A 20,937-nucleotide genomic window follows, 5' to 3' on the forward strand; every position below is an offset into this window, starting at 1 on the left:
TCAACCACCCGCCCCGACCTAAACTATAACTTGGAGAGGAGCGATGAATTCAAGAAAATATCGTAATCAATTATGACTAGATCACAATCATGATCCGATCATAATTTCATGTGATCCATCCCTGGTCCACATTTTATGGACCAGGAGATCTGGTCTTTATATACATACCACGAGGCCATAGATTTCATTCAAAAAGCAATGCGATAGAAAATCAATCGCATTCGATTTTGTGATAATGTTTCTAAATGGTGAGCAGTGTCACATCTAGCAGCAGCAAATAAGATAAGGGTGAATTCTAAGTCCATGATTTTGGCAACAATTTTTATTAACACTTGCCAACTAAACTAGTTGGCACCCTCAAACAAGAAATATCGTCTGCATTACCAAAGCACAACACATTTATATCTATTGTAGGTTTTAGGATTATGATATTTGCTAACAACAAAAACTAAACATGAGCATTCCCCCAAAAAATATCATACCGAGTTATACTGATCGCCCACAATACAACATTTCCATGGATGATGATCGCAAACCAGGTTTTGTGAAACACGAATACCTTTATGGACACGAGAAATATCAACCGAACTTGACAAACTAAAAAGAAATGCAACGGGATGGGTTGTATTGCTAAGACGGGCGCCAGACCTATTTATTGGCCTTTGACAAGGATGAGATTGCCTCAATTTCCTCGATGATTAAACCTTTCTCCTCTTCAACTTGATCATCCTCTTCACCTACATTGACACAAGCACTGTGAGCATAGTTTATTTTTGAGAAATAAAAAGGAGTAACTAGCTTTTTTTTCTTTCTTAAAAAATAGAAGACGACAATTCCCTATTCATTTCTTTTTCTTTTCCCACTAAGTTCCAAGAATATTAGTCAATGATCTATTTCTTTGTAGTTCGTTACTAGTATGACTGTGAGGCAAGTGGTCCGACTAAACAGCGATGTAGTTCAATTTTGAATTTTTTGTGCTTGAACAAATAGTCGTTGGTATCTTGTCAAAAAAAATGATCTACCTTTGCTCGCAGGAAGTTTTTGCAGTGCAATCAACAGCTCTTCACGATTTTCTACCAAGAAATCAATAATCGGTCGTGGCTTATTAGGATTAGCAACGAATACCTAATTTTAAGCCAAAGAAAAGAACAATCATCAGTAGGAAACGTAGCTCAGTGACAAATGATGTTACAAAAAAAACAGATCATATTATTAAATCAGATTGTATTCTTTTGGTCAGGTAAGTAACGCTCATGAAAGGATAGAAAACTGTTCCGAAAGTAGGACTTCAATCTGTACTTTTAACAAGAAGTTGAGGACCATATGAAGCCTAAAGGGACAGAAATGTTCAAACCAACAAGAAAAGTGAAATATGTAGTTTATGATTCCTCAATCGAGTACAATTCACAGGTCCTCAAAATGGTTAGCGAACATATTAAGTACTGAGCAACAATCTACCTTGAATATGTGAAAGGCAGATATCTGGATATTTTTGCTTGAGTCCTGAATATGGAATGTGCAAACAAACAGAAAATATAGATACACGTCAGTTATGGACATATTCCATCCTCAGAAATCAATTTCAAAAAAGTATTGTATACAGAAATATATATATTAAATGGCACAAATAGTCTCTTCAATGAGGCCTGATTTACTTAGAGAGATAAGTGGAAAGAAAAATTAATGCTTACTTGGAAAGAAAATTGAGAGGATAGAAAAAAATGGGGAGACCAAATGAGTTATGTTTCTAACAATTTCATTTTTTTTCAAAAGAGGGAAGAAAGTTTTTTTTTAAAAAAAAAATCAAGCATTTCAAACTTCTACATTTTACCCCTGCTGCTGGCTTCTTCACATCTCATCCTCCTTTGTTTTCTCCTTCCACATCCTCTTCCTTTTCTTTTCTTCCCCACTCCTTTTCATTGCTATTGTTGGGATGATGATGATAATGATAAAAGGAAATTAGTAAACAAGAAGAAGAGGTGAACGAAAGAAAATTTCTTTTTCTTTGGTGCCAGAGTGTCACTCAACAGATAATTCTCAAATCAAGCAATCTAGATCAGACCGTGCACATTCTCAAGTACACAGGCAGTGTCAAATTATAAACCACGTGAACTTTGATTTGTAGCATATTCTCATTCTTTCAATAATAGTAGAAAAAAATTTAGCAAATTATTATGGGCAGGATGGAACTCCGCAGAAAATAGATACATACATTAAAATTATCCCAAAAAGTACTAGATGACCAATCAGCAAAATGGCTAGAAATCATGCAGAGAACTATGGTTCTTGGTCAACAAATTGAATTTACTAGGATGTGCATGAATCCATTTGATGACAGATGTATAACCTGATTTTGCTACTCGCAAGGCTACTTTTACAGGAGTCAAGTAGACATTTATTTCTCTGTTCCTGCTAGTTTTTGGCCATCTGTTTGTGCAATATAAAATTAAAAAGGGTTCTCAATGCACAGAATCACAGGAGATATACCTGGAAAGTCGATCCCTCAAACTAATAATATTTACAAAAACTCAAGATTTAAGTGCTGAATTTGGAAGAATTGATTTTCACCTGGTCCAAGGAGTACTGATTTGATGGTAAAGAAATTTATTGAACACAAAAAAGGTTATTTAAGGATATGTTTAATGGATGGAAGAGTTGTTTACTTTGATGGAGACTGACAAAGAACTCAGAAGAAAGCAGATGGGGAGCCTCCAGTATTTCCTCTAAAATTTGACCCATCCATAAATAGTAGAGGATGAGAGAGAAGGTGACTTGACAAAGAAAAACATCACAAGTCAGAAGTTTTTCTTCCTCTTTTCCCATTATTTCCTCGTATTCAAGTAACAAAACAAGGGATCATCTCTCTCTCTCTCTCTCTCCCTCCCCTCCCCACTTTCCTTAGCCGGCCTGCCTTTGTAAAGGGCTTAATTTACCCCCTTCTAAAGTGTGTGGGGCAGCCTTGGAGGGGTCACTAAGGTGACAGCTTCACCTTAGCAGGCCTTCCTTTGTATCCCCTCTTCATCCTCTCAAATAAACAGTCTAAGGAGCATACTACAATTATAACTGACCTTTCAAATTCTGCTGATTGCTCTTGCAGTTGTTTAGTTAATATATACACATCAACTTCTGAAAAGGAAAGTTAGTCTAGGTTGTGTTGGTTCTCAAATCAACTGCCCAGAGAGTATCTGGGAACGGATCCAGTTGGCTTGTGAAGCCGGTTTATTTTTGAACTGATTGAACCAAACATTTCCAAGTAACATCAAGCTACAACCTGAAAAGAGTTCCTCTGGCCCTCTCTCTATTTCTTAACTAAACTCAAGGTTTGTCTGATCTTGTTTGGAATTTTGAAAGGAATTAAGGTTGGGATGTTTGGGCTGGGAACATTTTTTTTTTTTAAAAAACAATCTATAAGACTATAGAAATATAGAATGATGCATTGTAAGACTTACTCAAAATACAAGAACAAACTCTTCTAAATTTACATGATGACTATCATACATCTATTCCATCTAGTTAAATATTAAAAATCATAGATCCCATGATAAACATGGATACCACTAAAATATGAAGGTCCAAACAAAATGACTATATATCAAGCTAAAAACAAACATTTACCTTCAACAGTGCCATCATGATCTTCAAGTATCGTACTTCTTGAATATAGCGCTTCATTGTTTGTGAATTTTGGACTTCCAAAAGGAAATCCGAGAGAATCTAAAAATAAATAAATGAAGCATATTAAAGACTAAAGATTCAATCTAGACAAAGGAAATAAAAATAACAAACCTTCAAGGATTGCCTTCTGGTAACATAGTTGGGGGATGTCAATAGCTTCTCATAAAGCTCAAAGAACTGTAACAACACAATTTGATGAAATGATATCATTCGCACCAGAGACATGTTATCTAACAAGCAGATCAGTTTTCCAAGAAAACTATCATAATATGCTGAATTTACAGGAACTATCATTGACAGGAGTAGCCCATGGAGAACACTAACCTGATCGTAATGGGAAATAAGAAACTGAGAGACTGTTGTTTCGTTTTTGGTAAGCAAGTCCTGCCACAAATTCATCCAGAGGTAAGTGCAAGGCAATTCATGAAGAAGTTGTGGAATATAAACATAATGGCATATATATATGATAAAACCTGAAGTTTTTAAAACTAACCTTGAAAGTAGCAAGAGCATCAGAAGCAATGTCAAAGGTAGGCAGTTCCACATATTTGAAAAATAACTCAAAGCTATTTGATTCCAGAATGCATCTGAAAGATCACTACAAAATCACAATGTATTCAAAATCAAAAATTGATGTTCATAATAAAAAAAAACTTCATGGTAAAACATTCTTTACATTTACTTTTTTGTTTTTTATCCAGTGCTCCTTAAACATGAAGTTGATTTCTATAATAATAATAGCTACACGGTTAGTAAAGAAGGTAACGAACAGGATTAGTCAGGATTGTTTTAAGGAATAGGAGCTAAAACAGCAAGGCTATGAATTGTTAAATTGGTAATAGGAAATAAAATTGAATTAATGGAAGACTTCTTATCATGGTGGACTTGTATGAGTTTATAGGACCCTACACAAAAACAACAATAAGATTAGTGCCTGAACAGAATTATTAGATGGGGACGAATTTAGGCATTAGATGCTTTATAGAAAACAGAGGAAAGCATAATATGAAGAATAGTGATAGGATAAGTAGACTCAAACAATGTCATTAATTTTGATTATTCCAAAAGGCTTAAACAATAGAAAAGCTGTGATCTTAAGCCCTGAACAGGTGGTCTAATTAACCTAATTCTAGATTTGTTTAAATTATGAACCTCAAGAAATTGATCAAAATAATTTCTCTCATATTATGTCAAAGGTTATACAAATGGCACAATGCATTTTTTAATATTCCTAGGAAATACACTACTGCCTTATGAACAAAAGATTCAGCAGAAAAATTTACACGCATATAATAAAGATCCATAACAAACACTTCTAACTTAGTATAGTTTATCTTATTAGATTTATATAATAGGATGATATTCAAACTATTATGCTGTATTGATCGACAATCAGATTACAACCAGTGTATAGATAATCCCCAATTCTAATAATTTATTCATAAACAGCATATGTAGACTAATTCTGTTATTCTAACCATCTCCCTCAAGCTGGCCATAGATACATATATCATGCTAGTTGGTCGCACAAAACCATAAACTGACTTCCATTAAATTGCTAGGTAAAATTAAGATCTTTTACATTCAAAGAAAAGTATGGCATGCAAATCTTATTGAACATAATGGAATCTTGGTTGACGTGACAATTAACTTTAATGTGCTTAGTGCATTCATGAAACACTAGATTACTTGTTACTGCCACAATAGCTGTGCCACCCGCACGCACGGTATTTACCGTTCCGTTGGTGGACCGAAATCGACACCTATAGTGCGATGACTTCGCCGTCACGCATGCGCATCCATGACGACAAGTACGACAGAAGGAATCGATTCAATTCCTTTCCATTTGATTCCTCCTGTCGCTGCAATCATTTGTATAAAGGATAGAACGGGAGGCAGGCACTGATCAACGACGAGCGACTGCGAGGCGAGCATCGGTGAGCGATGGCGAGGCGAGCAGCGGCGAGTGACTACGAGGTGAGGCGAACAGCGACGAGTAGCAGCGAGGCGGCAGTGAGTAGCTCCGGAAAGGTATTATTTTCCTTGTTCGCAAACGGCCGGGACGCCTCCGACCATGCCTCATACACGGGCACACAAACAGCTCCTAGGCGGCGCCAGAGGTGTTGCGGGTGGCTTCGGATGCCGTCGGAGGCCTCCCGCGTTGCCTTGGGAGCCGCTGGAAGCTCCTGCGTCGTGAGGCAGGGCACCTCCCGCAATGCTAGAAGGGTCACGAAGCACCTCCCTCAGCGTTGGAAGCCTCCCCAACGCCTTCTAGGCCCGCTGGAAGCTTTCTCGACGCCTTTCGACCCCAACGGAAGCCTCCCCGACGCCTGCAACGTGCGGAAGCCCTAAAAACTCAAGCAATTTTTTTCTTCCCCAATACAGTAATTAGTTTACTTATATTAAAAAATTTATTAAATAATTATAATAATTCGGATTAATATTTTCATATTTTTTATTATTTTTTTCTTATTTAAATTCTAAAAAATTCTAGTTTTTTAATAAATTATATTTATATTTTTAATATTTTTTTATTTTGATTGTTTTTACTATTTAAAATATATATTAATTAAATGAATAAATATTTAATTTATATAATTATTATATATACAATTCCAATGGTAGATACTTTTTTGACGTTATAAAATGGTGACCATTACTTGAAAATGTGTATTATTATATTATTCTTAATTTTTTATAATATATAGGTAATGGTACCAAAACAACAATCTTATGATCCAGCTTGAAGACATGCACGTTGATTAGAAAATCGATTTCATTGACAATGTTTGCATTGCGATATGATTGGGCGCAATGGTAGAGTCTCACGTCTAAAACAACATCTTGCTGGTGGATATCCGGATGTTTCTAATTGTCAAAAGTTTCTAAAAAAGTTTATTGTGCAATGAAAGAGGAACTTGATGGCAAAAAAGCATTAAAGTATAAACAACAATGACAACGTGAACTTGTTGATAGCCGAAGCTTTAAAGAACCAATCTATGATGAATTTGAAGGTTGCGATAAAGTTCCAAATGACGAAGATTTTTTAGCAGCTCTCACTGCCTCTCGAACTCAATATGATTGAGCAAAATATGTGGCATAAAAGAACCAATCTATGGTGCCAGAAGTGGCTCAACTACTGTAGCAACATCAAGAAGGAGTGCAAGTGTTCATATTCTTTCAACATAAGGTGGTATTGGTCGTTTTTTTTCTTTCTATGGGACGAAGACGTGCAGTTGATGTTGCTGATATTGATCCACTAGCTTTCTCAGACCAAGCTAGCAAGTAGACTAGGATTGATGATGCATATTCAAAAGAGAAGAAGAAATCAATCGGTAAAAGTATTGCTAAATTTTTTCATTTCAATCATATTTCCCCTAATGCAGCAAACAACACATATTATCGTAGCATGGTATCCAACATCCAAAAATTTGGTCATGGTATTCAACCTCCAACTGCATATGAAATTGCCGGTCCATATTTAGATTAACAAGTGGAGGAGATAAAGACTTGGATCCTATCATGCAAAAAACAATGGAGCTTATATGAGATTACGTTGATGTGTGATGGTTGGACGGGACCTACACGGATGAGCATTATTAACTTTCTACCATACTGCAATAGAAAGGTGATATTTCATAAATTTATTGATGCAACTACAGACTATCATGATGCACCCTACATATATCGTTTAATGGATAGTGCAGTTCAAGAGATAGGTGCAGAATATATATTACAGGTGATTACAAATAATGGTGTCAACTTTAAGAGGGCTGGAGAGTTATTAAAGTAAAAGTATCACACATTATTTTGGACACTATACGCAATACACTGTATCGATTTGATGATGGCAGATATCGGTAAACTCGATATAGTGAACAAGGTAGTGAAAAAAGGTCAATCTTTAACAAAACTCCTATATAATCATCATTGGGTTCATAGATTAATGTGGAAATTTATTGATAATGAGATTCTACGACCAAGAGTGACTACATTTACCACTCACTTGCTCTTGTTAAAATCATTGAATTAGAAAAAAGTTGGATTGAAGGTCATGTTCCCTTCTGAAGATTGGGAAGCCTCTTGATATTCTAGCATGGCCAAAGGTAAGGAGATGCAAAAAATTATTATATCTATCAGATTGTTCTACGTAAAGTCGATATGGACAAGAAGCCACAAATGGACAATGTTTATAGCCTAATTCTTAAAGCAAAAGAGGAAATTAAGAGGCGTCTATAATCACCAACTAAGTATCAACATTACATTGATATAATCACTATAAGATGAGACAATCAAATGGAAAAATATATTCATTTGGGCGGTATGTATTTTTTAATGATAAAGAATTTTTAATATTGTTATTAATAATTCTATATGTTTAATTATTATAGGTTATTATCTCAATCCGGTATATCAATACCGTTATAATCTTGACACAGATGATGATTTATTAGTGACTCTCAGACATGTAATATCAAGATTGCATACAAATAGAGAATCAATTGCTGAGACTATTAATGAAAGTCGATTATTTCGAGAGGCATATGGTTCTTTTAGCGACCCTATTGCAGTGTCATGCAGATATAAAATGGATGCAGGTAAATATAGTAAAAATTATTACAATTATTGTCAACAAATATAAATACTATTTTAATTTTGTTCTTATTTATTTTATAGTTGAGTGGTGGTTACAATATGGAGGATCAACTCCAGATTTGAAAAAGATTACACTACGAATTCTCTCACAGACAACGTCTTCAAGTGGTTGTGAAAGAAATTGGTCAACTTTCTCCCTCATTCATACAAAAGTACGAAATCATCTTTCTTATCGTCGCTTGGAGAAGATGATCTACGTTCATTATAATATGCGTCTTCAACTAAAAGCAATAACAGAAGAGAATAAAGAACAAGAGTCTGGAGATGTAGACTCATTTGATATTGGATTTGTCCAAACTGAGAATGATCTAATGATAGATTGGTGGAACACTGTTGAGGTTACTTGATGAAGCAGGAGACCCACCACAACCATCTCAAATTCTTACTCAACAGATTGAAAAAATATAAGTTAAAGGAGATATCTGTGAGGAAGAAGATGATAATGAAGCTTTTGATCAAGAATTTCGATTTTCTAGATCTTGGTCAAAACATTCTCAAACATCCCAACCCCAAACCCAACCAAAGTCCATAGGTAAAGGCAAAGGCAAAGCTCCTGCAATTTTTACTAAAAAGAAAGAAAAAGGCCAACCTCCTACTTTTACAGAAGGGGTCAATTGAAAATTAAAGAAAATTCACTTGATTCTTGATGAGCAAGAATATAATGACAGTGATGAAACATCATTACCTTATAGCACTATAGTCCAACGAGAAGTTCAAAATGAGGATAGTGATGTTGATAGCAATGCAAGTACTTATGGAAGTGATGACAGTGGTGATGCATCTAGTGGTAAAAATTATGTTCCCCCTACTCTAGCACCGAAGTCATGGACATGTGAGATAGATTACACACATGCAACTCAAGATTATAATCATAGAGCTAGAAGTAGTGCTATTCAATATCAACGTCGATATAAGGGTGACAAACAAAAGAAAGCTCATAATTATCAAGATATGTGGGAGAGTTTAACTGAGATTGATTCTGGTCGAAGTTCATCATACTCGCAACCTTCTTATTATAACTCTGATGCATCATATAGTGATCCATCATACCAGAGCTCGGAGACGTATGCTTATCCTTATCCTTCCTGTGATTGTATCCGTTCCGATTTTAGTGGTGTCAGTTCAAATCCAACATTCAGTGACAAATCAAGACACATTGATGTACATGTGGAAAAATCACTATCAATATTACATGTCATGTTAATCTGGGCGTTGGAGAGCTATGAAGTTGACCTAAACAGAATATTGAAAAAACCAATGCTTCTATCTAATTCACGTCACTTCTTTTGGTATTAGTAAGATAACATATTATGATGTATTAATTTTAATTCAAGTTATTGATAGATCAATTTTATATATATATATATAATTATTTTTTCTAACAATATTAAGTTGTTCAATAATTGAGAATTTATATAAAATCAATATACAACTTATTTTTAAATTATACACAATAACCATATTTATCTAATAATTACTATATATAAATTAAAAAATACCGAAACAGTATCGGCACGGCAAGATACGATACCGAAATCGTATTGTTCCGGTCTGAGACCGAAACCTTGGCACGGGTCGAGAATTTAAACCTTGTCTTGTACTCCTACCATCTCCTTGAATATATTTTGCTTCCCATCCTTTTGTAGGATCGAAAAGAATATAGATATCTCCACAATGGTATGATATTGTCCACTTTGGGCCTAAGCCCTCATGGTTTTGGTCTTGGGCTCTACCCAAAAGGCCTCATACCAATGGAGATATCTTTCTCTTATAAACCCATGATCTTTTCCATGTGTTTTCAATATGGGACTATGTTTGCAACCTTGCAACCCCAACAATCCCCCCCTCAAAGAATCAATTGTCCACAGTCGGCGGTTAAACCTTCTGGCAGTCCAGGCTCTGATACCAATTGTAGGATCGAAAAGAATTTAGATTTCTCCACAATAGCATGATATTGTCCACTTTGGGCCTAAACCCTCATGGCTTTGCTCTTGGGCTCTCTCCAAAAGGCCTCATACCAATGGAGATATCTTTCTCTTATAAACTCATGATCTTTTCCATGTGTTTTCAATATGGGACTATGTTTGCAACCTTGCAACCCCAACACCTTTAACTTTCACTATGTAATTCTAGGAGTCGTATATATTTTCTTTCTATTAATATTATGTTTGAGGCATATATCCAGCACTACTAACCTATGTTGGGTAGTTAAGCTTTCTCGAGGGATGATCTTGTAATCTTTACAAATCTTTCTATCATTCTTAATCATAAGAAAGTCAATTTCCGATTTATTATTCCCACCTTTGAACGTGACTAGGTGTTCTTTTTTCTTAAAAAACGTATTAGCTAATATAAGGTCATATGCTATCACAAAATCTAGTATAGTTTTTTCTTCCTCATTACTTGTTCCAAACCCATAACACCATGTATCCTCTCATATTCCTCATTTTTTACTTCGACATGCTCATTTAGATCACTTCCTATTAAAATCATTTCATTTGGTGGAATGTTTTGTAATATTTCATCTAAGTCATTCCAAAACCTTGATTTGGTAGCTTCAGCTAATCCTGCTTGCGGTGCTAAAGGACTATAATTCTATCCCCTTTTCTTACTCCTATAACTTCATCTTTTAACGAACTATCTATAACAATGCTCACTCCATTTCTCGCCTATCCATTTTATCTCTTGTACATATAAAATACTAATTCTTCTCCTAATCATAATATTACTACTTCCATTGATTTCCTATCATATTTGTTCTTATCCAACATATGGTGTGAGAACTCTTGCCTATTTAACACTACACCCAAGTTCTCATGGAGATGTAACGGTCTTTGCCGATACGTTACAGTCGAACGCGAACTCTTGCATATTTAGCACTACACATAAGTTCTGGAGATGTAACGGTCCTTGCTGAGACATTACAGTTGGACCCTACAACGCGTTCCTTCTGGGAACAACCTAGCATTAGCACAATAGTTTAATAAATCCATTCATTAAATATTTGTCATAGTTTTAACGCTGGCCAGTAACCTAACGCAACCCTCCTCCTTTATCCGAACTTGGGACCGACCATGACTAGGTCGTCACGGGCGGAGTTCATCATCATCCATGTATATTAAAAATTAATTATATGATTCACATGCAATCATATTCTTGAACGGTATATATAGAAATAATTCTAGCTCCTTTCTCATATAACCTTGGTTACTAAATTGAGATAAAACTGTGTTAAGTTGTTCCTGTGCTTTACAGCAGCCCTCCTTTATAACTTTATCCTAGAGATGTGTCCTAACATATCTGAAGCGGAAACCAAGACAAGTGGGCTTTAGTTTTGAACAAAACAACTATAATCGAACAATTATTCTAAAAATCAGACGACTATTCAAAGATCTGTTTAAATTAGGATCGTTCCAAGATTCTCTTGATTTATTCTTACCACATTCTACTTGATGCCTGATTCCTAGGAAAATATTGTATCAAAATTTGTCAATACTGGTCCAAATAAAAAATGGTCAAGTTTGAAAACTATAAAAGTACATATAACTTTAATTTTACTTCACCTATTGCTTTAATAGCTTCTAAATATTTTCTCCACGATTCAAACTTTGACTTTAATCTATGTAAACTCATCAACTTAGTGCATGCAAACAGCATACACAAAGGAGGTTTATCCTACTAACTTAAGAAGGTCAAAGATTCAGAGCTGAAATAAACTATTGTCACACTCCAAAAAACTATAATATTAGTAGACAGCATAAACCTTGATGATAAAAAAAAAAAAAAAATCCAGGGTTGGCTATCTGGAAAATCCACCACAATAATTGCCTGAAATTTTTTGTCAGAAAAAATCATATACTTCATAATTTTTTATTAAATAAATAGCATTTATTGTTAACCCTCTAGCATGAAAACAAATTAATTCAATCAAGGGTTGCCTATCTGGAAGCAGCCTCTTGCAAAAAGCAAGGTAAGGCTGCGTACAATGGATCCTTCCCCGGGACCCCGCATAGCGGGAGCTTCGTGCACCGAGCTGTCCAAGGGTTTAACAAACATTAAGATTAAAGAGAAGAGGAATAGAGAGTACAATCAGGATTACAATTAAGAGATATACATATCCTAATCATAGAAGATAGTGAAGAGAAAGGAAGGGGAAAAAAAAGAATAGACATTTATGACAAGTAAAGATGGTAAGGATCATGAGGAGAGGAACACATATCGTACAAGCACAACAGTAAAAGATGAGCATCATGAGGATCCGCTAGATATGAGGAAGGATCTATTATCAGGCCGGTCGTCTAATAGTTATGGGAGCAAGGTGCTTACTTGTATGAGCAAGGGTAGGAGCCAGGGTACTTACTGGTGATGAAGAGTAGAAGATGCAAATGGAGATGGTGCTAAGGAAGGGGGCAACATGGCCAAACAAAAGGGAGTTAGCTGTGATTCCAAGGTGAAACTAGAGTTGTTTTAAAGATCAGTAACAAGATTGCAACCCATGTGTATAACCCCCAAGCCTAACAATGTATTAGTAACCAGCATGTCAGAGTTACCCACTATTTCTAACAGGTAAGTTTTGCAAAGTATAGATGTGATGAGTTGTTTGAGACTGAGCTCAGTTGATAAATAAATACACAGCAGGACCAAAAAAAATGACACAATATCTGATCATTGTAAAAACCAGCAGCATATACTCATTTTCCTTAGCAAATCTACAACACAGGATCCCAATATGATTATGTCGACAAATTTCATACCAAAATGTAATCTAAAGCTTTAAAGCATCCACATCAGTTACCTTATCCAAAGATTTTATCCTAAATTTTAAATAGGATAATTAAAAAAATCTTTGCATCAGCTACTCTATCTATTCCCTAAATTTAGCATTTATGAACAGTCCTTCTCTAAATTTAGGGAATGGATTCTATTCCCTAAACATGATAGAGGACAAAGAAATAATAGGGAAGTTGATATATTGTATAGTGAAAAGTAGATATCCAAATTTAATAAAGTAACTTTTTTACACTAAATTATATATTTTGGATAAGGAAGCTGGTGTGGATTCTCTAAAACAAAAGGCAACAACACTCAATCAAATATATGCCAACAGAAACAATTCATCATATACTGATTGTTAGTACTAAAACAAGCATGGATTTCAAAATGTTTACTTGGCAAGAGTTGGGTATTTGATGCACTCCCTCAGCATGCTACCACAATTCAGTGCAATTTCTTTGTTGTTGTAACTGTTAGACAAAGTATCTAAAATCAAGGTCCAAAATTGAATAGAAATGCAAAAAAGAATTAAACTAGAAGAGAAACATAAATACACTATAAGAGAAAAAACTTTAATTAGTGCGCATCTAAACAGGTCAGTGGTGTTGTAATGACTGAGGTTTTATCGCACACTAATTTGAGAACAAAAGAGATGAAGAAAACAAGCCAAGTTATCTAGAGAAGTCAATGGGTAAACAGGAGATTAATAACTACATAAAATCTAAGAGGATTTAGTTATTTGAACATGGTAAGTGCCTTTAAGTGTATTCCTAGAGCAAGATCACCAAAATCATGTGCATCTATATAGAGCAGTAAAATGGAAAGATTACATGTTCACAGTAGCTCTTAGCTGGCAAGAATTTGTGTTTTAGTTTTGTCCTTATGGGTCTATTTACCTCAGCTGAGTCAGTGTAGAGTGGAGAAGAGGCACTATACGACCTTTGGTTTCATTGTTACTCGAGATGACATTGCGATGGAAGGCGAGAGCAAGGGAATCCATGATAAGGTTTAAGTGAAAGATGAGAATTATTTGCCAACTTGAGGACTCAATCAAGGGACTGCTGTGTGTTGTTATTCGTCATTAAATTCTCATGATATTATTTGAACCTAAAATTCCAACAGAAGAGATACCTAAGTTGAAGCTAGATTTACTCGATAGACTTCTATAATTTTCATTTATTATTATTATTATTGCATTATCTCTTGTTTACTAGTGTATTTTTTATGATTTTTATGCCACATATAACTTTTGATTACAAGTATTCATATTAGAACAATTATTTTATATAGAGAAAGAGAAATGACATACGTGGTGCATATCCATTGAGCAAGTCACATTCTCAATAATATAGGGTTCTTAGCATTATCAATCATATTGAGGTACTCACACTTATCTATTTAAGACAAAATAAGTGGGGCATTATCTAAGCTGTAAGGGCCTCTGCAAGCAATGTTTAAAATTTCATTCCATGCCAGTCAACACACAAAAAAGGTCTCATTCTACCAATATACTTACCTAGATCCATGGAATAGTATTTCTTTGGTTAACCTTGTTGTTGATACAATACTATTTGAATCACATTCAAGAAGTAATGTTGGTTTGATCCATCTAAACTTTTTATAACAAACATGACCATCTAAGATTTTAAAAGGCAGTTTTACAACCACTACATAGCATACATGCGGTATACGTGGGTGCAATATGTGATCAATATTAAAATAAAATTAACATAAATAAATTGATAAGTACATTAAAAATGACTAAATATGCAAGTAACAAAAGTATATTAATTAATCAAAATACATTTACAATTACAAGCAAACAAGTGATAACTAATACGTAAACACAGATCAAACTTTTTGTAGGAAATGCATATATAGTCATAGACCTTCTATAGCACATATAGGTCGTATGACCTAGGAATCAACATGTGCAAATTCAAATTATTATGGGAAAGATGAACCATGGAAGTAACCAGTAACCACATAAAGCTATTTGCCTAGATGGATATATGCCAATTTGGTCTTCCATCATAACTTGCAAGCATATGGCTTTACAACTAGATGGCCTTGTGTTCTTCAACATAAAAGATATTTGTATATATGTTGATGATAAAGTGACAGTTGATGATAAAGTGACAAACCAAGCATGCATTAGAGATGTGCAAGAGATAGATAATTTACCAGACAACGAGGAAATCCAAAAGTTCCAAATGACTCTCAAGATATTCTACACAGCAGTAGTGAGAATCAATATTCTGCCTCAACAAAATGGACCAACAATACACCAAATCTTTTCTAGCCTGATTTGATATAATCAGTTAGCTTTTAAATCATCAGTCGAAACAACTTGACCTCATGAAGGTTTAACTTACATCCCACACTAGCGTTGGCAACTTATGAATGAATAAAGCAATAACATCTTCTTTGCATATTTCAAGTGTCAACTGTGAAACATGATCCTGATTTGGCTCAAGTTCTCCATCCCCTGAAAGCATTTGCCTTATTGATTGGATATTCTTTTCAACTTCTTCATGAGCCTAAAATGGAGAAGTACAAAAAGAAGTTAGAAAATGAATTGTTTTCCATTAGATTAAGCGGATATGGCATCATTCTATTTGTAAATTTACACTTAAATGTGCTTCATTCATTAGAAACTCTTGATTAGCACATTCTTGGCGGTTCTCCATTCATTGGAAAACAATCTATGCAGATAAGCCACGTCATTAGATACATAAATGATTGTGCACTATTACATAAAAATAAAGTTAGGCGGCAAGGACAGGGTACTGTGTCATGAGCACTAATGCTGCAGCCTATTCGTATTCATGTTTTGAACCTCAAGGTGTTTAACCAACAGAGGTTGTAACACACTAGTGATATGAAGAAAAGTCACGCTCACATCAAGAAAGAAACATGAAAATGTGTACCAACATTGTGTCAATAGTTTTCTAATGAAGCAACGACATTAGCAGGTATTAAAAAAATATCCCAAGTAATGGATTCTTCTCCATAGATCAAACATGAGCATATCCATGATTTATCTTGCTAGTGTCTACCCATCTACAAAAGCTTAAAAGTGGACGAATAGAGTGCATATCGCTTTATAAATAATTCAATTTAGAGATCAACATCAGGAAGCCTGAGCTGTCCAGAGTGAATTTCTATCCTTAAACGACATGTATTATGATCAAGGAGAAACCCATTTCGGAAACAACAGAGGATTCAATGAAAAAGTCGATGGAAAGACAATCAACGAAATGCGAGCCCAAGAGATCACGAGCGCAGCCGTGTTGTCGAAAGATCCACCATCCATCCTACCCAAATTAGGGATCGAACAATCGATCGCAGAAGAAGAACGGATCAGAAGCTGATCTTTCAGGGACAAGGCGGAAAAGATTGGGGGGGCGACCGACCTTGGCGGAGGTGGAAGTATCGAGGGCGAGGAAGCTCTCCTTGGTGACCCTGGCGAGCTCCGCCGGCGACCACTTAGGCCGCGGCGACGACTTGAAGAAGAAGGACATGGACGCTGCAGTCGCTTCGCCCCAAAGCAAATCAAGGGACAATGGAAAGCGGACGGTTGAATGATGCGATTGGTTTCGGATGTGCCTGCTTTAACTTTGTCGACGAGTACACGGATGAAACGTGGCAAGATGTTTCGGATTGCGCAAGTGTACGAAAGAGAAAAATATCATTTTATCCCTACTTTTTTATTCCTTTTTCATTTTTGCACTCTATGGTTTAAAATATTGTATTTTAACTTTATTGTTTGAAAATCTTCATTTTACTGAAGTGCGCGTTAAGTAAAATTTCTAATTTTAAATACCTAACTTTCAATTTTCATAATACTTAAGTATCATATTTTTAAAATATCTCTCTTTTTTTTAATGAAATAATTATAATTTTTTTTATATATTTTTACTTTACCTATTTTAGAATTATTCTCAATTTAGTTATCGAATTAATCTGAATGCAGGAATACATTAAAAAGTCTTTCAAAAATGGATTGATTTCAAAAATGCATTGATTTTAGTTTGAATTGATTTAAAATTTTCTAAATTCATCGATCAATATCGAATTCGATAGTATAAATTGAGCAAAGTAATTTGATAGTATAAATTGAGCAAAGTAATTTTTAAAACTTATGAAGACTCGATAAAATTTACCATAAATTTATTATAAAACTTAGTTTAATGATACTTACTAACCAACACCCCAATAAAATTTTCAAACTTATTTGATTCAAAAAATATCAAACTTTAAAATTTTCAAATGGTATAAATTCATTGATGAACTTTAGATAAAACTGGATGATAAACCTAGAAAATTTTGAATCACTTCAAATCAAAATTAATATACTCATGTAGGCCTCTTTAATATATCGATGTTCTCATTCGATAGCATAAATTGAGAACAGTAAATTTTTAAACTTATAAAGATTCGATAAAATTTATTATAAGTTTATTATAAGGTTTCGGACAATGATCCTCACTAAGCAATACCACTAATGGTTTTCTAAAATTCATCTTATTTGAAAAATATTAAATTTTTAAATATGTAAGTGTTGGATCGAGACGTATGTAAGGGGGGAGGGTTAATAATGTGGTTTTAAAAATTTTTCTTTTTCTTTTTAAAAACTAAGTACGAATCCAACGGCGTAATGAGAAAATAAGAAAAAGAAAAACACATGTTCGGTTTTACTTTGTTCAGAGCCTTCGGTCACTCCTACTCCAAGTCTTAAGTCCCGCAGATCTATCATTGGGTAATCCACTAATTGTTAGTGCGAGAAGCATTAGACGATTGAACCTGAGTTTTGATAATGACAAAGGGTTTAAAGTTAAGGTTATTTATTGTCTGATAAGTTTAAATGAGATTGCAGGAAAGTCCTAAGTGTTCTTAGGTAAAAGTCCTAGCTGCGGTTAGGCATGTGGAAAACCCTAGGGGGTGGTAACCCTAGGCAGAAAGTCTTGGCGAGTCGAGCGCTTCGGGCAAAATCCCAGAGTCGGGGACTCTAGGTTGAAATCCTGGTGGTCGCGGATCGTGTGGAAGTCTGGACAGGTTGTGGAGCGGGCGTCCAGCATGAAGACCAGAAGCGTCGGACGTTGAGCAAAAGTTCAGTTGGTCTGGAGGATCGGTCTGACAACATGTAAACTTTCTTGAGAGGAGTAGGTGAGGATGCGTTTCCCAATGAGGGAACAGCAGGCATCGGTTCAACCTAGGATTTCCGAAAGGAAAATCCGAAGTCAGAACCGAACAGTCCGGAGACGGTCAAAATAACTTATTATTTCATATTTTATTATGTTAACTCTATTTTTCAGGATATATTTTGTATTTTGGACTAATGCATCTTACAGGGAGAGAAAAAGACTTAAGACTCAAATGAACAGTTCCCGATGCGCCCTCATGGAGCTTAGAGGCGCCTCGGATGCCTTGGTCGAAAGCCTCGTGCAACAAGGCGTGAAGGAGCCTTCCAAGGAGATGAAAGGCGCCTTGAACACTGGATGGAGAGCGGCCTCCATGGAGGTTTGATGTTTACTATCGAAAGCAAGTAAAATCTTGGTCTTTGTGTTTGATATTTACTATTCCGCTGCATATCTTTGATCGATTCTTTTAAAACGAACGAATTAGCCACGAGCGCTATTCACCCCCCCTAGCGCTTTTCAATCCTACACTAATAACCTCTTCTAGGACCGCTGGAAGAGAAGATTGAATACAATAAAAATCAGGACAAGTGTAATACGCAACACTTTCCTTTTCTATAGAAATTAAATACAAATTTACTTTTGTTACCCAACACTTGTAGATAATCGGATCAGATTTGATGTTGGCCCGTTTCTGTAACGCTCTGGCCCAGGGCGGGCCCCATTCGGACCGAACCGGGAACACCACCAGAATTGCCCATCGGGTTAATGACTAGCTCCACAGACCACCGGAGGTCCTTTCAGCGTGCTTTGTCCTCACTTGCACACACCCTGGAAAACTTCCCAGGAGGTCACCCATCCTCAGATTTCTCCAAGCCAAGCACACTTAACTTTGGAGTTCTTAAGTTTGGGCTTTCGAAAAGGAAGGTGCACCTTGGTGATATGAATATTACAATCTAACCTTTTAAGCCATACTTAACCAGAATCTCAGAACCAGGGTATTACAACCACCCCCACTTAAAGATACAACGTCCTCGTTGTGTAACCACGAATCGCACCATAGACAAATCCCAGAATCTCCCTTGCTAGGTGGTGCCCTCGGTGCTCCTGCCACAGGCGCACTCACGGTCGCAAGGTCGCTCTGATACCATCTGTAATGCCCCGGCCCAGGACGGGCCCCATCCGGACCGAATCGGGAACACCATCAGAATTGCCCATCGAGTTGACGACTAGCTTCACAAACCACCGGAGGTCCTTTCAGCGTGCTTTGTCCTCACTTGCACGCACCATGGAAAACTTTCCAAGAGGTCACTCATCCTCAGATTTCTTTAAGCCAAGCACGCTTAACTTTGGAGTTCTTTAAGTTTGGGCTTCCAAAAATGAAGGTACACCTTGGTGATATGGATAGTACCATCTAACCTTTTAAGCCATACTTAACCTAAGAATGTAATGAAGCCTAAAGCATGTAATGAAAGCCTAAACTAATCTATCCTAATTCATTAAATCAAAGCTAGGACTTGATGAAATTGAGGAACACGACAAAGCAAGAATTAACTAAACTAAAATACATCAAAATAAATCTAACTATTGGTTGAAACATTTCATCGAACACGTTGCGTGCATAAATCTAATTAAGCAAAGTAAGTGCAATTCAAACATGGAAATAACATTCAATACAAGCATTCAACCACAAAACATCAACAAAAGCAAACATAAGCAATGAACCAAATTAAACTAACTAAACAAGAAAATTCTGATTATCCAAACCATAATCCACACGACTTCTTCAATGCCAATGACTATCCTCGCCATCACACGAGTACCCGGCTTCGGAACCCCCAAAAACCAGTGAACAGTAGCTCTCTCCGCTGGTTGCTGCTTGCTTCGACAACAATGGGATGAATGCAATCTTCCAACGAAGAACCCCCTCGGATGGAATTTGCTGGACTGTGATGGACTGCCGTGCTGCCTCCTTCTTGCTGTCGTCTGAACTCCAGACTGAGAAGCTGCCAGAAGGTTGCCGGAATGTGGATGTCTTGCCGGAGAAACCCTCTCCGGCGAGGTGGAGATAATTGATGCTGAAGCTTGCTGCCGGTCCTGCTGAGTGATGCTTCTGCCGTCGCCGATTGGAATCTAGAAGAGGAGTGGGCTGTGCTGGCCGGCCGACGGCAGTGAAGAAAAGAAGGCCGCCGGCCGGAGAGAAGGAAGGAAGGTGAAGAAGAAGGTGTGGGAGAAAGTTGACGCGAACCCTAGCCTTGCGGGAAGAAGTCGCGCGATGAAGATGGAGCTCGAGCTACTGTGCGTGCGTGAAGAGGTAAGGGAAGTTTCTTAATGGGTCGGGTAAAGGTTTTGCGTAAAGGAAAAGAGTGAGATCCGGATCCGGATCCAATAAGAGGATTTAAATTGGGTTTTGGATAAGGCTTAGAAGTGTAGGCTTTAGGAATGAGTTGGGTTTTTGAAATTGGGTTCCTCTCTTATCCAAATTGAATTGAAGCTTTGAATGAACCCTTGGATGCCTTGATTTCTAGATCAACGGTCTAGATCGCTTTAAATCTTGATGGAGGGCTGGATGACTAAATCTGAGTGAAGGAGCATGATCTCACTGGATCAGACTCAACGGTCCATATCGCTTCATCTTGATCTCCCTCATTTGACCTCCAAATAAGGTCAAATTCGATCCGGCTCGACCCTA

At 36.3% G+C, this 20,937-nt stretch overlaps 1 protein-coding gene across 4 annotated transcripts; it reads right to left on the bottom strand.

The window, feature by feature from the left end:
- Nucleotides 1-307: 307 nt before the first annotated feature.
- On the bottom strand, nt 308-20,547 carry LOC122019754 (calcium-binding protein 39-like). Of its 4 annotated transcripts, none has more exons than XM_042577266.1 (11): nt 20,013-20,547; nt 15,480-15,644; nt 15,289-15,407; nt 13,500-13,574; nt 4,169-4,262; nt 4,000-4,059; nt 3,787-3,852; nt 3,616-3,714; nt 1,459-1,503; nt 1,023-1,125; nt 308-737 (listed from the first exon to the last, which is right to left on the bottom strand). In XM_042577266.1, exons 1-11 carry the CDS (start codon nt 20,055-20,057, stop codon nt 649-651), a joined length of 960 nt encoding a protein of 319 aa, XP_042433200.1. In that variant the 5' UTR covers nt 20,058-20,547; the 3' UTR covers nt 308-648. The 4 variants fall into 4 exon arrangements, with proteins under 4 accessions (XP_042433200.1, XP_042433197.1, XP_042433199.1 ...); XM_042577263.1 differs by lacking the exon at nt 20,013-20,547 and adding an exon at nt 16,521-16,706; XM_042577265.1 differs by lacking the exon at nt 20,013-20,547 and adding an exon at nt 15,735-15,863.
- Between the last annotated feature and the right edge of the window lie 390 nt (nt 20,548-20,937).

Source organism: Zingiber officinale, chromosome 9A, assembly GCF_018446385.1.
Source record: "Zingiber officinale cultivar Zhangliang chromosome 9A, Zo_v1.1, whole genome shotgun sequence".
In the NCBI taxonomy this organism is placed as follows: Eukaryota; Viridiplantae; Streptophyta; class Magnoliopsida; order Zingiberales; family Zingiberaceae; genus Zingiber; species Zingiber officinale.